Genomic DNA, 18,548 nt, shown 5'->3' on the forward strand with positions numbered 1-18,548 from the left:
TGAGTTATTTTTCAAATATACATCAAAAAGTGATTAGACTACTCATTTCTAGTTTTAATGGTATTTGTTTTTAACAAAAGGTTCTAGTTACTTGTATTCTCATATTATCTTTTTTAGAAGAATAATGTTTTATAAAAAAAAGTCGTTCATCATTTATTTATCATAATAACCTTAAGAATTAAGAAAATCTTTTAAAATGTCCTTACATTATGTGTAAACTATAGAACTTTTAAAAATTACAAAACTTATTTATTTGAAGTCAAATTAAAATGAAAAATAATATTTTCTAACATGAAAACATATCTCAAATAATAAATACTTCAAAACATGAAAAATATATCTCCTATACGTCCTTTAACAATAAAAATTTCAAAAATGTTTTCTAAGGTTCATATTTAGGGCACCTTTTTAACGGCTAATTAGAAGTATATAAGTTAGTATTACTAAATTAATAGAATTTGTTAACGTTCAGATTAAAACTCAAGACTTTCAATCTGTGACAAAACATCTACTAAATGGGCTAGTCGCACATTGACCGATGCACTTAATTAGTTCAAAATAAAATATTAGATTTTTTACTTTTAAATAATAACAATCTTACGATCGATCATACTATCATTATCATGATCTTAACAAAAAGTAACCAAAATATGATCGAGATCATTTTACCTAAGTGGATTCGTAAGATCGTAAATAGAATCATGATTGTAATTTTAACAACATTGATACCATTTGTTTTACAAATGTCTTTTTTCTATTTTTTTTTGTTATAAGTAATATCATCTGTCAAATAAAAAATTACAATTAGATGATAATTAGATAATACTTTATGCCATACATAAAATATTATATTAAGATTAAGATTAAAATAAGATAATAAAATAAAATTAAAAGAAACAAAAAAAAAATCCCTTTGATTATATTTATGAAAAAACCCCAAATATTTTAGCCATGGCCATGTAAACAATTATTATCGCTAAATCGACATGAATGGCAAATCTGTCATTCCTTATATTGGTTATTTTTGTCTGTTTCCTGTTTAAATTTACAAATAAGTGAGCCCTTTTACTGAAATTGGTTGTTAGACTTTAGAGGTGATGGTTTCTCTTTACAGGAAAAAAAATGCTATTATGTGTAAAACAAGATAAGTAATTTTTTATATTAAGAATAAAAAATAAAGTATATTTTCTATATCGGCATAAAAAGAAAATAGGTTGTTATTATGTACAATTGTACATAGAAATATAATATTATTATATAGAATATATCGTGTAAAAAATGTATAAAAATAAGTTGCCATTTCCTTTTTTTTTTTCTTATACCATGTGATAAGAACGAGTGCATGTTAGCACTTTGGTTTTGTTGTTGATCAAACATCCTTCTACATACTTATTAAGATTAAATAAAATTTAAAGTAAAAGAATGTTGGTATTTCAACTGCCTCTCTTTGTACTCCTTATTCATGCAAACATTGTTTCTCAACTACCATTTGAAACCCCTATTTATTTGTAGCTCAACATCTTGGCATGGTTTTCCATTAACCCCTTAAATTTTGCACAAATATGTTTACAAATGCCATTTTCATGGCCAAATCCAACTTCTCCTACTCAATCATTTTCTAATGGCTTCTTTGTTGTCGTCATGGGTTCAAGAGCGTCATTTCCCTGACCTTCACATCCCCATCTCGATAGACAGATCTTTTTCGATCCTTCCCGCAGGAGCAATCAAGGCTCAAGATGGGGATACATTGTATCTCTCAAACCTCGATGACATAATTGGAGCCCGAGTTTTCACCCCGACTATTTACTTCTATAATGCAACCAAGAGTTCTTTTGATGATATTGTGGCCATTTTACGAGATGCCCTAGCTAGGGTTTTGGTTCCTTACTACCCTTTCTCAGGTAGGTTAAGGGGGACTAGAAATGGGAAGTTAGAAGTGTTTTTTGGGCCTAACCAGGGTGCGCTCATGGTTCAGGCTCATACCGAATTATCATTGGATTATTTGGGTGATCTCAATGTTCCTAACCCAGCTTGGTCCAATTTGGTTTACAAATTCCCCGATGAAGGTGATTATAAAGTTATTGACATGCCTTTGCTAATAGCCCAAGTTACTAGGTTTAGCTGTGGCGGATTTAGCATTGGGCTAAGGATTTGTCATTGTATTTGTGATGGGCTTGGGGCTATGCAATTCCTTGGAGCTTGGGCCTCAACTGCAAAAACGGGCTCATTGGTGATAGATCCGAAACCTTGTTGGGATAGGGAGATTTTTGCGCCCCGTGACCCTCCCATGGTTAAATACCCTCATGCCGAGTTTATGAAGATTGATGATGGTTCTAACTTGACTATTAGTCTTTGGGAAGTGAAACCCCTTCAAAAGTGTTATTGGCTTAGCCGAGAGTTCCAAGCCCATTTGAAGAATGTGGCTCGACCCACAGATAGTTTGGGTTGCACCACTTTTGACGCGATGGCGGCTCACGTATGGAGGTCATGGGTCAAAGCACTTAATGTGAAGCCTCTTGACTTCGGCTTACGTTTGACTTTTTCGGTCAATGCTCGGTCAAAACTTAAAAATCCACCGTTAAAAGAAGGATTTTATGGAAACGTGGTTTGTATTGCATGTGCCAATAGCACTGTGTCGGATCTAGTAAACGGGTCATTACAAGATGTGACCCGTTTGGTACGTGAAGCTCGACTAGGGGTTTCAGAAGAGTATTTAAGATCAACAATTGATTATGTTGAGGTGGATAGGCCTAGTAAGCTTGAATTTGGAGGGAAATTAACAATCACCCAATGGACCCGTTTCTCAATGTATGAGTCATCAGACTTTGGGTGGGGTCAGGCCATTTACGTGGGTCCAATCGATTTAACTCCGACACCTCAAGTCTGTGTACTCCTCCCTGAAGGGGTGGATAATTCTAGTGGTGCTATGGTGGTTTGTATTTGCTTGCCGGAGGCTGCTGCCCATAGATTCAAACAATTATTGTGTTTGATGGATACGTAGTAGAACTTTAGTAATCAGATTAAGGAACACAATACAAAAAATTGTGATAGTGATCATGTTATATTAAATTATTTTATTATACATTTGTAATTTATAATTTATAATTTACATCATTCCTCATTTTATTTTCGGTGTATATTGTATGGTGTTAATGTGAAATTATTTTCAATATATTATATCAAGAGGCTACAATGATACGTGAAACCAAATAGATACCAATCATGCACGGTTTGGTGACCAATTCTAGATTTTAATTAAACCAAAGTTTAGTTTCAATTTTTTTTAAACTTCAATTTTGATCTGGTTTTAACCTTATGTGTACTTTTAACCTCAAACTTTAGTATGTATAGTATCCATGATCTGTTTTGGATTTGAATCCGAACAAACTTAAATTGATTTAATTTATTATATAAAGCTAATTTATTGACCAAATATTAGCATATATTCAAAGCATTAGCTTCCAGCTTCGAATGATTCGAGTCAAGTAGGAATATCCAAACATATTTTGGGCTCAGGACAAAAGCTAAAAAAAACTGACTAATTTATTTTAATTCAAAGATACTATTGCTTCCACAATCCTAGTATTGGTGATTCCTTTTCAAGATGATAACAATCGAATCACAATAGGAGTAATTTCATAATCCTAGTATTGGTGATTCCTTTTCCAAATGAATAACAATCTAATCACAACAGGATATTCATCATATCGGGTTTTTACTTTCTGGATTGTATTTGCGGAAATTTATAAACCATTCAAGATATCGCTTCTTCATTTTTCTAATGAGGCCAAGTTTCTCATAGAAATAGATGCATGTTTTCTTTATGGACCATCTGAAAATTAAATATTACTTTACCTTTTTATTTTTATTTTTACATGATTATGGTAGTTGATATTATATTTCATATTTATAGACATTTGCAAATTACATTTATGCAAGTAGTTATATGCCTTCAAAATATTAAACCAGGAGCGGTCATCGATGGTGACCCTACCTTTGTGTTGGGGTATGAAGACTTGTTCAACATTGAGCATTTTGATCATGTTCATGAAACATTTGGAGCATTTAGAATTCAAAGGAGCACTTGAGGTTCATGAAGCATGTGATAAAGGAACAGATCTTCTGAGAAAGGAATGGATCATAAGACAAAGGAACGGATCAAGTGTCAAAGAAACGGATCATGTACAAGGGGGTTTGGAGCACCTGGAAGAGGTTTGGAGCACTTGGGAAGGATATGGAGCAACAAGGGGTCCTTGTTGCACCATTAGATAAAGGGATGGGCCAAGAGGGATGATCTTGTGCCATGACACTCCCTCTTGCGCCATCTTGTTCTCCTCTTGCGCCATGCATGTGCCTATTTCTCCATGGTGATGCTGTTGCTCCAAGATTGATGTTTCTGCGCCATATTTGATGCTCTTGTGTCACTTATATCCCTGTTGCGCCATCTAGGGTTGCTGTTACGCCATGAAGAAGCTATTGCACCATCATGGACCATCTTGGTACATGATTCACCATATTGATTCCTTTGTTGTGCCATGTTGATCCAAGTATGCCTAGAAGATGATGATGATCAAGAATGTTCCAGAAGATGTTGCATGACAGATTGTGATTGGTTGTCACCATTCATGGGCCTATGGGCCAATGGGCTTGGCCCATTAGGGTTTTAGGTTTGATCCCTCAAGTATAAATAGGCTCACACCCCATCATTGTAAATTGATAGATTTATGTGAGAGCTCAAAGTAAGATACAATTTTGAGTGCTTGTAATTGTTCCACAAAGTTAATAAAATCCTCTCTCTCATTACCCCGTGGACGTAGGTCACCTTGATTGAACCATGTTAAATATCGTGTTCTTTCGATTTACGTTTTCAGAAGTTTTGTGAGTTTACTGAATTTTGTGTTTTGATATTTGTCTGAAGTGCTTAACTTGTTTTGTTGTCACCCAACACTTTGGACCGGCCCAGGGTTCAAGAGTGAGGTTGAGCAGTCAAACAAAGGCGGCTTGTCGGTCAAAGACAACAACGGTTTGCCTCAGATATTTGTACTTGTTTCATCATCATCAATTGAGCGAGGTAGGAAACAAAAAATGAGAACCAGATCAAAAGACCTAGAAGGTGACTAACGGGTGCCAAATACTATTTCTTCTAGGCTTTAGAGATTTTTGGCTTCTACGCTTCATGGTTAATACAAGTGTTTAGTCTTAAAGACATACAAATAGACATGTGCAGATTAAAAAAAATCACTAAAATTGTCAAATATGGAATATGCTCTTAAAAAATGATCATTACACCCTCCCCAAACGATGGCGGAAAATGTCGTGTGGTGAGGGTATAAAGATTTCCCAAATCATAGAGCGCCAATCTTGTACCTTTTCTACAAGTCTTCGTGATAATCCTTTCCTGACTTGATCTCTTACTCTTTTCTAGGAACCCATACGATTTTTGAAAACATCAACATAATGTTGGTGAGTGCACATGTTTTTAGAGTTTTCGGCTTTTATTGGGTTGTATTAGTTTAAGAATTATTTTTCTTTCAGAAAAACCTTTCCTGAAGTATTCTATCAACCCTAGCATACTATCTTTTAGGATATCTAACAATCCTATCTTATCAACTTCTAGGATATCTAACGATCCTTTCTTAGTATTTTATTAGGATTCTTATTTAATCCTAACGTATTTTATCTACCATTCTAATTTCTAAGGCGTCCCTAATGGTAGTTATACCCTGAGGTGATCTAATGTATTACCATGAGCCCCCATAATCAACGTTGTTTGACTAAAATTGTGCCCCGACACGACGCTACATCGGATGTCGAATAGTGAATAATAAGAAAGTTATCTTGCCGGGATTGTAACTAACAATCGCAGGTGGGGTTATCAGACCCCATATAGATCTATACATATATTTCGAATGGTAGTTCTTCATCAAAAGAGTCGAATCCTTCAGTTCGACAATAGAGAGATGTGTCAAAAGCGAAGGTTGATATAAAAGAAAACTGAGAAGAGAAAGGCGAAAGTCAGTGTTGACACTAAACGAATGAAAGATTTCGTTTCTATACCTTTGTCTAACGAAGTGGACTTAATTGATAGTTTGAAATCAAAAGTTCATAATTGGGTCTTAGGATCTTCTTTTCACAATGCTTTTAAGTCTATAACCAAGGACCCAAAAAGCCTTAGGGACCTAAATTTTTTCACTGATTGCAGGTTTTGTATGACGAACAATATGATGACAAATGGTACACTGATAGTGGTTTTTCTCGTCACATGACTGGAAGGAAGGAAAACTTGCGAGACTATAGAAGTTTAGATGATGCTGGTGTGGTGAAATTTGGCAACAATAAAAAATGTCAAGTAAAATGTTATGGGAAAGTCACAAATGGCAAATTTACTGTAAACAGGGTAGCATTTGTCGAAGGTCTACAACATAACTTGATAAGTGTTTCACAACTTGTAGTGGGCACTTGTAATGCAGTTGTATTTTACAAAGAAGGAAGTGTCATTTCGAACAAAGAAACTAAAGAAGTTCTTCTCAAGTACAAAAAAAGGCGACATGTTTACCCTTAACATCAAACCTATTACTGGTGTTCCCTCCGTACGCTTACTTTCGAAAGCTTCATCTGATATAAGCTGGCTATGACATCAAAGACTTTCTCATCTGAACTTTAGGAATCTGAAAAAAAAATTGTGGTAAATGATATTGTTCGTGGTTTACCTATTTTAAAATTTGATAATGATAATGTATGTGAACATCAACAAGGTCATCCGATTGTCATTTATTCGAAGATCATTGAACCTTTGGAACTTCTTCACATTGACCTTTGTGGACCTTCGACTATTGAAACTCTAAACAAGAAGAGGTACATGTTGGTCTTTATTAATGATTTTTCAAGGTTTACTTGGGTGTATTTTCTACGACTAAAATCGGAAACAGCTCAAGTGATGATCGATTTCATCAAACACATTGAATTGAGTCTGAAGAAAAAGGTTTGCATGATCAAGAGTGTAACATCCCGAAATTCAGGTATGTCTACTTAACCCTTCCTTCTTTCTAAGTTGTCTTGTTTAGCCCTTAAAAGTAGATTGTGGCAAATGAGTACGTTGGGCGTACTGAAGAGTACGTTGCGCGTACTTATGGGCGTGTTTTGGACACGGACTCCACCCGGTACGCTGGGTGTACCTTAGGCTACGCTGGGCGTAGCGGGTCCATACTCAAAACCCTAAATGAGACTTGAGTCCTATATAAAGAAAGCTATGGCCTTATCCTCAGCCGCCATTTGAGAGAGTTAAACCCTAAGAGAGAGCCAACCTTCGTTCTAAGCTTGTGTTAGTGTTCTTGAGCTAAAAGTGCATTTGTGTGTTAGTGAAGCAGAAGAGGAGGTTCTTGTGAAGGCTAGAAGTTGGAGTGAAAGCTTGGATCTGAGTTCTACAGAGGTAGGAGCTTCACTTGGAGGTAAAACTCTTAGAGCTTTCCTTGTTTTTGTTGATTTGTGCTTCATGGACCAATTTTTAGGGTTTTCGGTCCCAAGGTGGAGACTTTATGAGCAAAAGGTCTCCATAAGCTTAGATCTACTATATTTTAGAGTATTATGAGTTGAGGGTTCATAAAAATCCAATCTTAAACGTGAATATTAAGCCATGCATGAGATCTAGGCTTTATGAGGGAAGAGGAAAGGTGTTAGAGTGATTAGTGACCTTTACAGCCATGCAAAGGCTTCAAGGTTTCAACTTTATGGATTAAGTGGCCTTAGAGAAGTCAGATATGAAGTTTGAGTATATGTCTTAACCATTTAAGACCCAAAATCAAAAGGAGTATGAGTACGAGGAAATAGATAGAATGTCAAAATACTCCTATAGTATTTTACTTATTTTAGGGTTGGTTCTTCGAACTTTTGGATAACGAGTTGGGAAGCTTTAGACTTGTTGCAACACCACTACCACTCCCGAACACATGTTGGTCATATCTCAAATAAATATAGTTGATCATGCTATATTTATCTCAGATATGATTACATAACTGCCCAGGTTTGACTGTAGTGCTCGACCTCTGAGTTATTCTGTTTTATTTCTTGTTATGATACGGTCCTAGCAAGTATGTACTCTTTTAGTCAGAGTGTTTTAGTCCCATTGTATTTATAGTTGTATATCCTGTATGGCTAGATATACTAGTTCACTATAAATAATGCTCTGATACCAATATGTCACACCCCCGAACCAGAACGGCAGAAACGTCCGGAGGTGGGTGACGTCATTGTGTAATATCATAACAATTGCATATAAATGAAACATAGAAAATCCAAACATCATACATCATTATAACAAGCTTACATTGTTTTGCATCATGTTTATGTTCTCTAATTTACAAAAAAGAGACATCAGTAAGCAAATTCCAAAATATAGCAAAATAATTCTGAGTCCGCGATCCATAACCTGCTTATTGATTTCCTGAGAATACAAGTCACTTGAAAAGCGTCAACATAAAATATGTTGGTGAGTTCATAAGCATTTTCATATAAAACTTCCATGATAGTTTAGAAATCTAGAAAATCCAATATTTTATTATCAAAATAGTTGTAAGTCTTGTTTCAAATTGATTATAGTTGCATGTATGTCTTAGTTCATCGTATAAAATCGTTTCCCCCAGAAAAACATAACATTTGTATGGAAAAGGTCTCATTAAGGAAATCACCCTAGACTGGCCGGTCTAGCTGTAGCGAACAGCGAGGGTGCGGGGTGTCAACCCCGTATAGATCTATACACAAATTCCCGCTCCCCCTCCAAGAGACTCTGGTTATAACTCCTACAGGACTTTAGGCGTACACTATTATATAGAAATATATGTATTGTGAAGATTTGTCTAACTAGAATACTAACAGTTTTCTAAGCAAATCGTTCAAATCCATTGTTTATTAAATAAATAATATTAGTTGTATTCGTTGACTAGATATTTCGTTTCGTTTGTTGGAATCAATCCACTTTGAATATTTATCAAAATGAACCAATATTATCGAAGCCGGAAAACAACCCTTTTCCTTTATAAAATACTAAGTGAGACTCAATTTGTCAGAAAGTGTCGAGTTATGATTTGTATGCAACTTTGACTGGTGTGAATTTATGACAGCGGCTTTATGACATGCAAATATTTTTGTCATAAAGGTTCTATTTGTACATTTTCTTGATGGAATTATTTATATTAAATATTTATAAAATACTCCCTGATAGTTCGCAAAAAGTCATTAACAGGGCATAAAGTTTCAAACTTTGAAGATTCTAGAAATAGTGTCAACTTATAAAGGTTTGTTTCAGCAACTTTTATTTCTAGACATGGAGACATGGAATAACGGAGTATACTGGACGCACCCAAAAACCTTGGGAGGCTCTTTTGTAAACAATGTATTCTTTATGTGGTGCTTAAAATATTTTCTAATTTTCATGAGATTTGTGAAATCTCACGTTCATGAAAAGTTATAATAAAATAATAATATTTCAACACACACTAAACATACAAATACATGCAAATACTCAAGGATTTAGACAAGATTTGACTTGTATTCTCCCAAAAAAAAATTTAGAAGAAGGTGGGTATGAAGCTCACCTTGGTTGGCTTGCTCGGTGATTTGAAGAGGTGTAAGGAGTTTCCAAGTTCCACACTTGAAAGGTTCTTTGAACTTTATAAATATCCTAATAATAATTTTATGTGTAAATATAATAAATTCTTAGGAATAATGTGGAGAATCACTAGTCAAAGGAGATGAAGTACTTACAAAATTCTGGGAATTTTCCTTGAAGAAATGAGGCTTGAAGCTTGAATGAGTTGAGAGCACTCTTAGAAGATTAATGGATGTGAAAGTGAGAAGTGGAATATGGGGAGAAAAAGAGGAGTTCACATATCAAGAGGAGGGGATAAGGGGTGACTTGACATTTGCTTGGAGGGCTGGTGGATAAACCTTATTATCTATAGATAATGTGTGTTTTACTGAGATTTGCATGGGGAATGAAGGGTTTACATCACATCACAAAGTCAAACCCTTTATCTACTAAGAATCTCCTTAAAAATCTTGGGTATTATTTTATATAAATAGGTTTAAAATAATCAATTTTGGCATAAAATAAGGGTTTAAGGGGTCTAAGATATGAAAAATATGAGTTTGGAGGAATTCCCGGTGTCAAAATGCCTTAAAATGAAGAAAAAACCCGTAATGGACAAAAATCTGGAGTAGAGTCTGGAGCTTGCGAGGGTCCGAAGTCAATTTCCTAAGTTCCGGAGCCAACAAGCGAGTTCTGAAGCTGTCTACTAAATTCCGGAGTACTTCCTTCGGATGCGAGGCCAACAGATTCGGACCGAGGTGCGAAGCCGGCTAGGAGTTTCCGAAGCAAGCCTGAAGCGAGATCTTTCCGGAGCTTAAACCTTCCGAAGCATGCGAGATTGTTCGAAGCAAACTAAGGCATTCTAAAATCCATCAGAAGCTTCGAAGTAGAGAGGGGTTCCGACCTAAGAGGGTTCCATACCAAGAGGGTTTCAGACCAAGAAGGTTCTGGTCCAAGAGGGTTCCGGACCAAGTGGGTCCTTTTTGGGTTTTCTCCTTCGGTTTTGAGCTGTTTTCGATCGAGGAAGGTACATAGAGAGATTTGGGAGAGATTTCACATACTTTGAGAGATTTGGGAGAGATTTCACATACTTGGAGAGATTTAGGAGATAGTGAAATACAGTAGGAGAGATTCAAAGAGACTTTGTCGGGGGCCTTTATTAATGTTTTTCTTCGTAGAGAAAGGACCTTAGACTTAGTTACACCCTATTTTGAGTGTCATACACCCCCGAAGGGCATGTAATAGTGTTTATAGAGTTGTTACTTCCTTTATCCTTATTAGGATCTAGAATCTTTGAACATTTTACCTTTCAAGTGATACTTCGCATTAAGATTTAGAGTCATACATTAGTAAACATAAAGTAATCCCTAACATATAAACACTAGTTGAGTTGACCATATTGACTCGTTGACCTTGACTTGACTTTGACTTGACCAGAAGCTTGCCGGTTGTCACACAGTCGTTGTACGATGATAATTAATTTAATGAATTAGTATTTATGTTCTTTAAAAAATGAGATTTTTCTTATATGTTGGACGACAACTTGCCTTTGGGTGGGTTCTTTCTGCATATACACCCCTAATATATATATATATATATATATATATATATATATATATACATATATTAAATTCAATTAGTTTCTTACAAAATATAGTGATTAATTCAGATAAGTAGTATATCAGTTTGTTTGAAATGAAAATCTACTTGTGATACCGTTAATGAACATTAATGTGTATGTGTATATGTAAAATGACCAACTCTTTACATGTAATGAGAAATTACTAGACATGGAACCAATTTCACCCCAGGTAGACTTGATCTTCTGATTAATTTTAGGTAATTGTTTCTAGTTTTTTGGTCGCACAAATACATTACCCATTCTTCCAGAGTCACAGTCATGCCTTGTGTCACAAACGAGGTCTTAAGGTCTTCAGATCTATGTCATACTTACATCAATCTATTTATATTCTTTAAGTTAGGTGGAAGCTTTAATATTTCCCTTCTCAATCCTTGAAAGAGACGACCCGGATCACAAGTCCAACATGTTATCCAAAGTAAGAAAAAGGAATGGGATGTTCTTTATTTTTCATCCTGTAAGTAACATTGTCTGTTAGAGTGGTACAAATGTTAAATATTGTTACTGGTGAGTTCCTTTTGGATAAATTCTTTTTTAAATTGGCATGTGTTAAATGAGTTTATATTTTATTATATTTGATTTTGGTAATAGAATTGCAAGAATATTCTGCTTTGTATTATAAGAAAGAATCGTGTGTGTGTGTATATATATATATATATATATATATATATATATATATATATATAGGTTCAAATGTTTTTGACAACTATTGTGTGACTGTGTGCACCAATAAGAATTCTGGAAATAATTAATTATTAAATAAATCATTTAAGGGTATTATAGTAATCTTGACATATTTAAATATGGTAGATAATTAATATGTTCTTTATTATTCCTTTAAATATGGGATGTAGTCAAAATCTGTTGAAAAAAACCCTAGCCGATCACGTATACAACGATTTATCCTCCCTCTCGTTTTCCCAGCATTGGTTCCTGCTATTCAGCGGGGTTTCGGAGGTTTTGGGCTACCGTAGAAAGGGAGATGTGCTAGAGGTTCGATCAGAGGGCAGGAGGGGTTCCGATGGGGCAAAGAAATCAACGATGAAGTCGAATCTTCATAGGCCTTGATCAATGGGAACAGAAGAGAAAGAAAGCGAGGGGAGGAGGTATCGATCTTCGATGAGTGACTAGACCGAAGAACAAAGGGAGAAGCAGCGGGGTGGGGATGTTGCTCCGATTGAAGCAGGTCAGGAGGTGGAGATGATGTGGTGGTGGTCGTTGATTCTTCTTCTCCAGTGAAATCTAGGTATTTTTTTATTCACATCTTCCGATTATGTTTTTGGTTAATTATTTATATGTCAATTAGTTTATTTGTCAAGACAGGAAAAATAAAAAACATTGCAAGATAGGATAAGTAAAATAACATGCTGTTAGAATATATCAAGGTTGTAAAAATCGTTTGACAGTAGCTCGACGGTCGACTGGTGTTAAGGGATTAATCGGTCTTAGCGGGGATTAATCGAGGATTAATCAGGGACCATAGATTATTAATAAAATATTAAAATTAATTAAATATTAATATATCTTAAGAAAAGAAAGTACTTCAAAATTAGAAAATAATAAAAATTGTAATTTGAAAATTTGGAAATACGAAAATATGAATATTTTGGTATAATATTTGAAATTTTGGAGTAAAAAAAAGAAAGTTGGTTTTTTGAATTTTTAAAAAAGTTTTGACTTTTTTTTTGACATTTTTTAAACATTTTTTCTACTTTTTTTGAATTTTTTGACTTTTGTTGACCGATTAATCCCGCCAAGGCCGATTAATCCCGCCAAACTCGATTAATCCTAAATTTCGATTAATGTCATAATCCTCGACGGTTGGAGAACGCCAAGCGATTAATCCACGATTAATCGCCGGTTAATCCCGAATTCTGCAACCATGGAATATATTGATTTGAAGATTACATTTTGTTAGAGTAAATTACATTTTTTTTAATGTTTACTACATTCTATCAAAATTTATACTTTGAAGATTACATTCTATTAGAATAAGTTACAACTTTTTAATGTTTGCTATATTCTATCAGAATTACAACCCACATTGCCAATTTAAAATATTGTATGCATTCTGCCAAAATTTAAAATGGCATATATATATATATATATATATATATATATATATATATATATATATATATATATATATATATATATTCTGTCAGAATAATGGTAGTGCAGTAATGATAATTGCACTTTAGAGTTAATGATTCTATTAGAATTTGTGTTTGTCTTTTTTGTAATAGATTTGCTATGATATTTTTCCACAGAATGAACAGGTTCAGTAAAGTCATTCTTAAAGAATACAATATTTTTTTTTAACCATTCTTAGTTTTTGTTGCATTTTTTATAGGAATTGATTGAAGAATGGTTTGAAGACATGATAGGAAATGCTTGAAGAATGAATCAAAGATTGATCACACTCACATTTTAAGAATCTTGTTATGTTTTAAATAATTACACTTGTTATTCTTTCAGAATTTTGTTATTATTCAAGAATGTTCTTTGTATCACAATCATACAATGTAATTATTTGATATATTATTAGTGCAAGAAGACATGTATTCTTTATAAAATGTTAGTGTTGATAATATGTTCTATAATTCTTTAAGCATGTTAATATATATAATATTGAATATAATCATATTCTGCAAGAATAAAATCAAAAATATATTTACTAGTTTATGGTTGATTTTTATGTCATTCTAACAGAATGAAATCGGATATTATCAAAAATTATATTTGAATTAAATTTAAAAAATTCAGATTTTTAAAAATAAGGGTATTAATAATCCCTTAAAATCTGGAAATTTCCTTTTTTAATATAGGTTAATTGACCAAAATACCCTTATGTTGAAATTTATGTGATTATATGGTACATTTTACCCTATTTTAATATCATAGACCCTCAGATCAAGATCATTGATTCTATTCCATCCGTTGGTCCAGATTTGTGCTTACGGGCACACAATAGATGTCAAGAACATTTGAACCTAGCCCTATATATATATATATATATATATATATATATATATATATATATATATATATATATATGATTTCATTTGTTTATAATGTTTTGATATATCTAAATTTTGACATTTCATTAGGGAGTCTAAGGATCACCAAGATGATGTCTTATTCTTTATTAGAAACATGGTATCTAACTTAACCATACACACTTAAACGCGTTCATGATCTGTTTGACTTATGGTTTTAGTACTTGCATGGGTATGGCTTGAGTGTATACTCTTTCTTGGAGTGTTGGATGTTGGACAAAACAAATTGATGGCTTCATGTTATGTTGTTGCTTTGTTTAAGTGAGATGAAGTGTTAAAAATGTATTAGATGGAACTATTTGACTCGTATTCCAACCTTTCCATTCATCTGTAGCTTTGTTGGGGCTTTGGATTTAGGATTGTAGATGTTTTGTAAAATTTTGCAATTTTGCTTATAGTATTGAACAGTAAAGAATGTTGGTATTTTCTGTTGTGTCCGATATTTAAATGCTCAATGCCAATAACAATTATCTTACAAGATTTGTAGAATTTTCAAAAAAACAACTTTGTGGGACGTGCTAAGCACGGCCCTCACACAACCCTTGTGTGTGTGTGTATATATATATATATATATATATATATATATATATATATATATATATATATATATATATATATATATATATATATATTATTTCGTTTTTTTCGCATACACAACCAAACCATTATAATTTGTTACTTTATTAGCCCTTCAAGACAACCCGATATTTTATTGAAAATATCATTATTTAAAAGTCTTCAAATAATTAACTTGGCGATTAAAATAATCAAAAAAAAAATTAATATAATGAATAGAAGTTATATACAAAAGACATCAAATAATAAGTTTGGCCAAGATGTAGTTAACTATAAGCTTAGCAGTAGCACCATCCTCTCACTAACATTCTCATGTTAAACCAAAATGCTATTCATCTCATAAAAGGATGTTGTCCCATATGAAGCAAACAGGGAATATATATAGCAATCTAATTGTTAACCGACTAGATTGAAAAATTCAAATCTTGAAAAAGTACGTTCAAACATATGAAAATATTAAAAGTAAAATAAAATAATTTGTTGTTGTTGTTTTTTATTTTTTATTTTTATTTTCTAATGATCTATGAGATTCACATTAAGACAATCGTGGGGGAAGTACCAGAATTTTGAAGTAAGACATCTACCTTTTCCAGGTTTATAGTTACCAAAAAATCTCCGGTATTGCGATGATGGGGCAGCCCATGTCTCTGGTTTAACCACAGCACCTTGCTTGAAGCAGCTATAAAACAATGCATATTCTTCCATTTTGTTTTCACAAGGCACCCAATTGAGTTGGTCAAAATCTAGTTTGTGAACCTTGTGAAGGCCGTTTGGCCAGTATTCCATCAAATAAAGGTTTTGATCCGAACTAATAAAATCCAAAGCCAAAAAGACCGATTCCAGAAAACGTGTTTCGAATAACGTCAATTTAGGCACAGGGTTGAGTCTCATTTCATATACATGTCTCCCAGACCGTAAGTAGTCCGTGCTTAGGGTATATATCTTCCCCTTGAAAGGATGTAAATCAAGGAGGGGAAATGTGGAGAAAACATGATTCCATGCTCCTTCACCAGCTGAAAACCATATTTTATATTTGAATCTATTTAACATAACAAACACCCAGCCATTCATTGAAGTTGAAAAGACAAGGATAGCCCTCATGACTCTTTCTTGAGGATGACCAACATCAAATGGGACATGAGGGAAATGAAGTTGATGCCGTGTGATAAGATTCACAAGCCAGAAGTCACGGGTTTTCTCGCCGAACAAAATCAAGTAACCACAAGTTACTCCAATACAGGTCCTATCAACAGAATGGGGAACTGGAAGAATAGTTTTGAATTGTTTTCCTTCAAAGTCCTGCAGGTGGCAGGTATTCTTATGAGCAAGCATGGCCATGGGTGGTCTGGACGTCATAAACCTCTCCCTCTTAGAGAGTGCAAGTGACCTCCATGATTTGCAAACTCTGCTAAATGACAGAAATTCAACAACTCCAAGTCGCATCATAATTGAATAAAGCACATCATGGTTAAGATCTGACCAGGGTACCCCACCCTTGTTATCACAACTTTTCATCCTCTTCCTGCTGGATGCATCATAATTCAGCTTTCTAGTCATACTCCTTGTCTTTCCCACTACGACACCGGCCTGCAAAACAAGAATTAATATGGATTTTTAATTTACATCAATATGTGTCAGGTCTAAAAAATAAATGTCAAATACGTACTTATGTGACTTTCTTTTAATTCTTTTAGACAATATTAATAAACAAAACAATCACAGAGATGTAAACCTAAAACAAAGTTCTTTTGACTTGAAAACACAAATATATCAAATGATACTTAAGAGAATTAAGAATGTAGACACAAGTAACCCACATCTAAAACTGATTGACTAAAGATCAATTAATCCAAAGACTCTGACTAAACCAGCATAATCAATACTTCAAGAAATCATCAAGGTTTGAATTTGTATTGTAACGTACTTGAATTGAAGAAACACCAAAACATTTTAAACTCTTATATAATCAATAACAACACTTCAACAAGAGCAGCAAACGAATATTGAATTGCATAATTGTCAGCCATTGAACCCAAAAGTTACCTGATTGATTGCACTAGTCGATTCGGTTGAAGAATACTCCAAAGATTACTGCGGCTTTGACTTACCACTAATCAAGCACGAAATCACCTTCTACCACGCTTGGCTACGTGACAAAAAAACATAATAATAATAATAGTAATAACTAATAAATAACGTGGTGACCACTTTTTTATAATCAACCCCCTGACTCTTTTTTACAAAGGAGCGATGTGGGATGTCCGGTAATTCCATCTTTTTTTCTCCATGTTTTTATTAGCCACAAAATCCTTTTTCTTATGCTTTTAGTTTATTGGAAAATAAAAAGAGGGAGAAGAAGGAGGAGAAATGGTTACGATTCCTCGTATACAAGTTTTTATAGGTGGGCTGTGGCCTGTGGGCATCTTAGTTATTGTAAGGCATTTTAAACAGGTTAAATCGCAATTTCTGGATGTGGTCTTTTCGCAATTCCGGGTTGTGGATTTAGTTGTTTGACCCATGATTATTAATTATTTGTATGTAGTTTTTTTTAAATGAATAACTAATTTTAATTTATACTTTCTAATTTTGAATATAAATTATTTTTATGTATTTCATTTTAAATGAATAATTAATTTTAATTTATACTTTCTAATTTTTTATTCGTTGAGGTCCTCTTGTAAGACACTAATAAAAGTGGGACATGTTAGTAACCGATAATTAATCTGCCGGAATATCAATAGAAGAGGTGAGTAAACTAGGGGTCAGCAAGTACCGAACTGCAAACCAAAAATCCAGAACCGTTCTTAAAACCGATGATGCAGTTTTAAATTTATAAAAACATTAATTTTTCACAATGGTGCTATTTTTAAGGAAAAACCATCCCACACCGTTTTGTATGTATAGCTGTAGTTACAAGGACCATTTATGGAAATATGTCAAAGAAGTTGAACTTGGACCATTCAACAAAGAAAAGAAGTTATACATGAACCATTTGTCTAAATAGATCAATGATTTTCTAAGGGGCCTATTTATGTCTATAAGGAAAAGTAGCTTTCAAGTAACTATTTTCGTAAAAAAGCCCAACAAAAAACTGAACCGCATGGTTTCTAAACTTTAAAAACCAAAGTTCCTATGCTCACCTAGAGTAAACAAATTATCACGGAATAATTGAGGCTTGTGTTTGGCATGATTCCATTAAAAAGATTTGTTGTTTGTTCCAAGGGTACAACAACCTAAGCGAATGCACTCCTGGAACAGGAGTTTTGGGACTTGAGACAGAGTACGGAGTCGGTGACAGACATCCATTTGTTTACTCAGAGGGCGCTGTTTTTCCCGGAGTTTGCTTCTGAGCAGACTCAGATGACTCGTTATCTGAGCATGCTCAAGACCAACATCAGACATTTCGTGTCCACTCAGAAGTGTGACACTTTGCTGGAGTTACAGGAGGCCGCCAGGCGGCGTGAGTTGGAGATTGAGCTACAGATGAGGGAGCATAGGCAGGCTCCAGCACAGGCGCAGATGGCGCCAAAGCGGTTCAATACCGCTAATTCTAGGTCTGGAGGGTAGCATGGCCGCACTTGTGGGAAGTGCGAGAAGGTTCATACCAGAGTTTGTCGATCAGGTTGTGTGTGCTGCAAGTGCAGCACGGAGGGGCATTATGCGAGGGATTGTCGCTAGTTAACCTCAGTTC

The 18,548-nt window shown here is 34.2% G+C and overlaps 2 protein-coding genes across 2 annotated transcripts; one reads left to right on the forward strand and one right to left on the reverse strand.

Moving 5' to 3' along the window:
* The first annotated feature begins 1,621 nt into the window (after positions 1-1,621).
* LOC145064031 (HXXXD-type acyl-transferase family protein) lies at positions 1,622-3,001 on the forward strand. Its single transcript, XM_079011561.1, has one exon. It carries the CDS (start codon positions 1,622-1,624, stop codon positions 2,999-3,001), a length of 1,380 nt encoding a protein of 459 aa, XP_078867687.1.
* A 12,099-nt stretch (positions 3,002-15,100) lies between these two features.
* LOC145062397 (uncharacterized) lies at positions 15,101-17,236 on the reverse strand. Its single transcript, XM_079010008.1, has 2 exons — positions 16,901-17,236; positions 15,101-16,444 (listed from the first exon to the last, which is right to left on the reverse strand). Exon 2 carries the CDS (start codon positions 16,412-16,414, stop codon positions 15,371-15,373), a length of 1,044 nt encoding a protein of 347 aa, XP_078866134.1. The 5' UTR covers positions 16,415-16,444; positions 16,901-17,236; the 3' UTR covers positions 15,101-15,370.
* Positions 17,237-18,548: the final 1,312 nt, after the last annotated feature.

Source organism: Lactuca serriola, chromosome 7, assembly GCF_051521515.1.
Source record: "Lactuca serriola cultivar US96UC23 chromosome 7, Lser_US96UC23_V15, whole genome shotgun sequence".
In the NCBI taxonomy this organism is placed as follows: Eukaryota; Viridiplantae; Streptophyta; class Magnoliopsida; order Asterales; family Asteraceae; genus Lactuca; species Lactuca serriola.

Coding starts and splice junctions, on each gene's coding strand:
- LOC145064031 (XM_079011561.1), top strand. CDS start 1,622: ATGGCTTCTTTGTTGTCGTCATGGGTTCAAGAGCGTCATTTCCCTGAC.
- LOC145062397 (XM_079010008.1), bottom strand. CDS start 16,414: ATGACTAGAAAGCTGAATTATGATGCATCCAGCAGGAAGAGGATGAAA.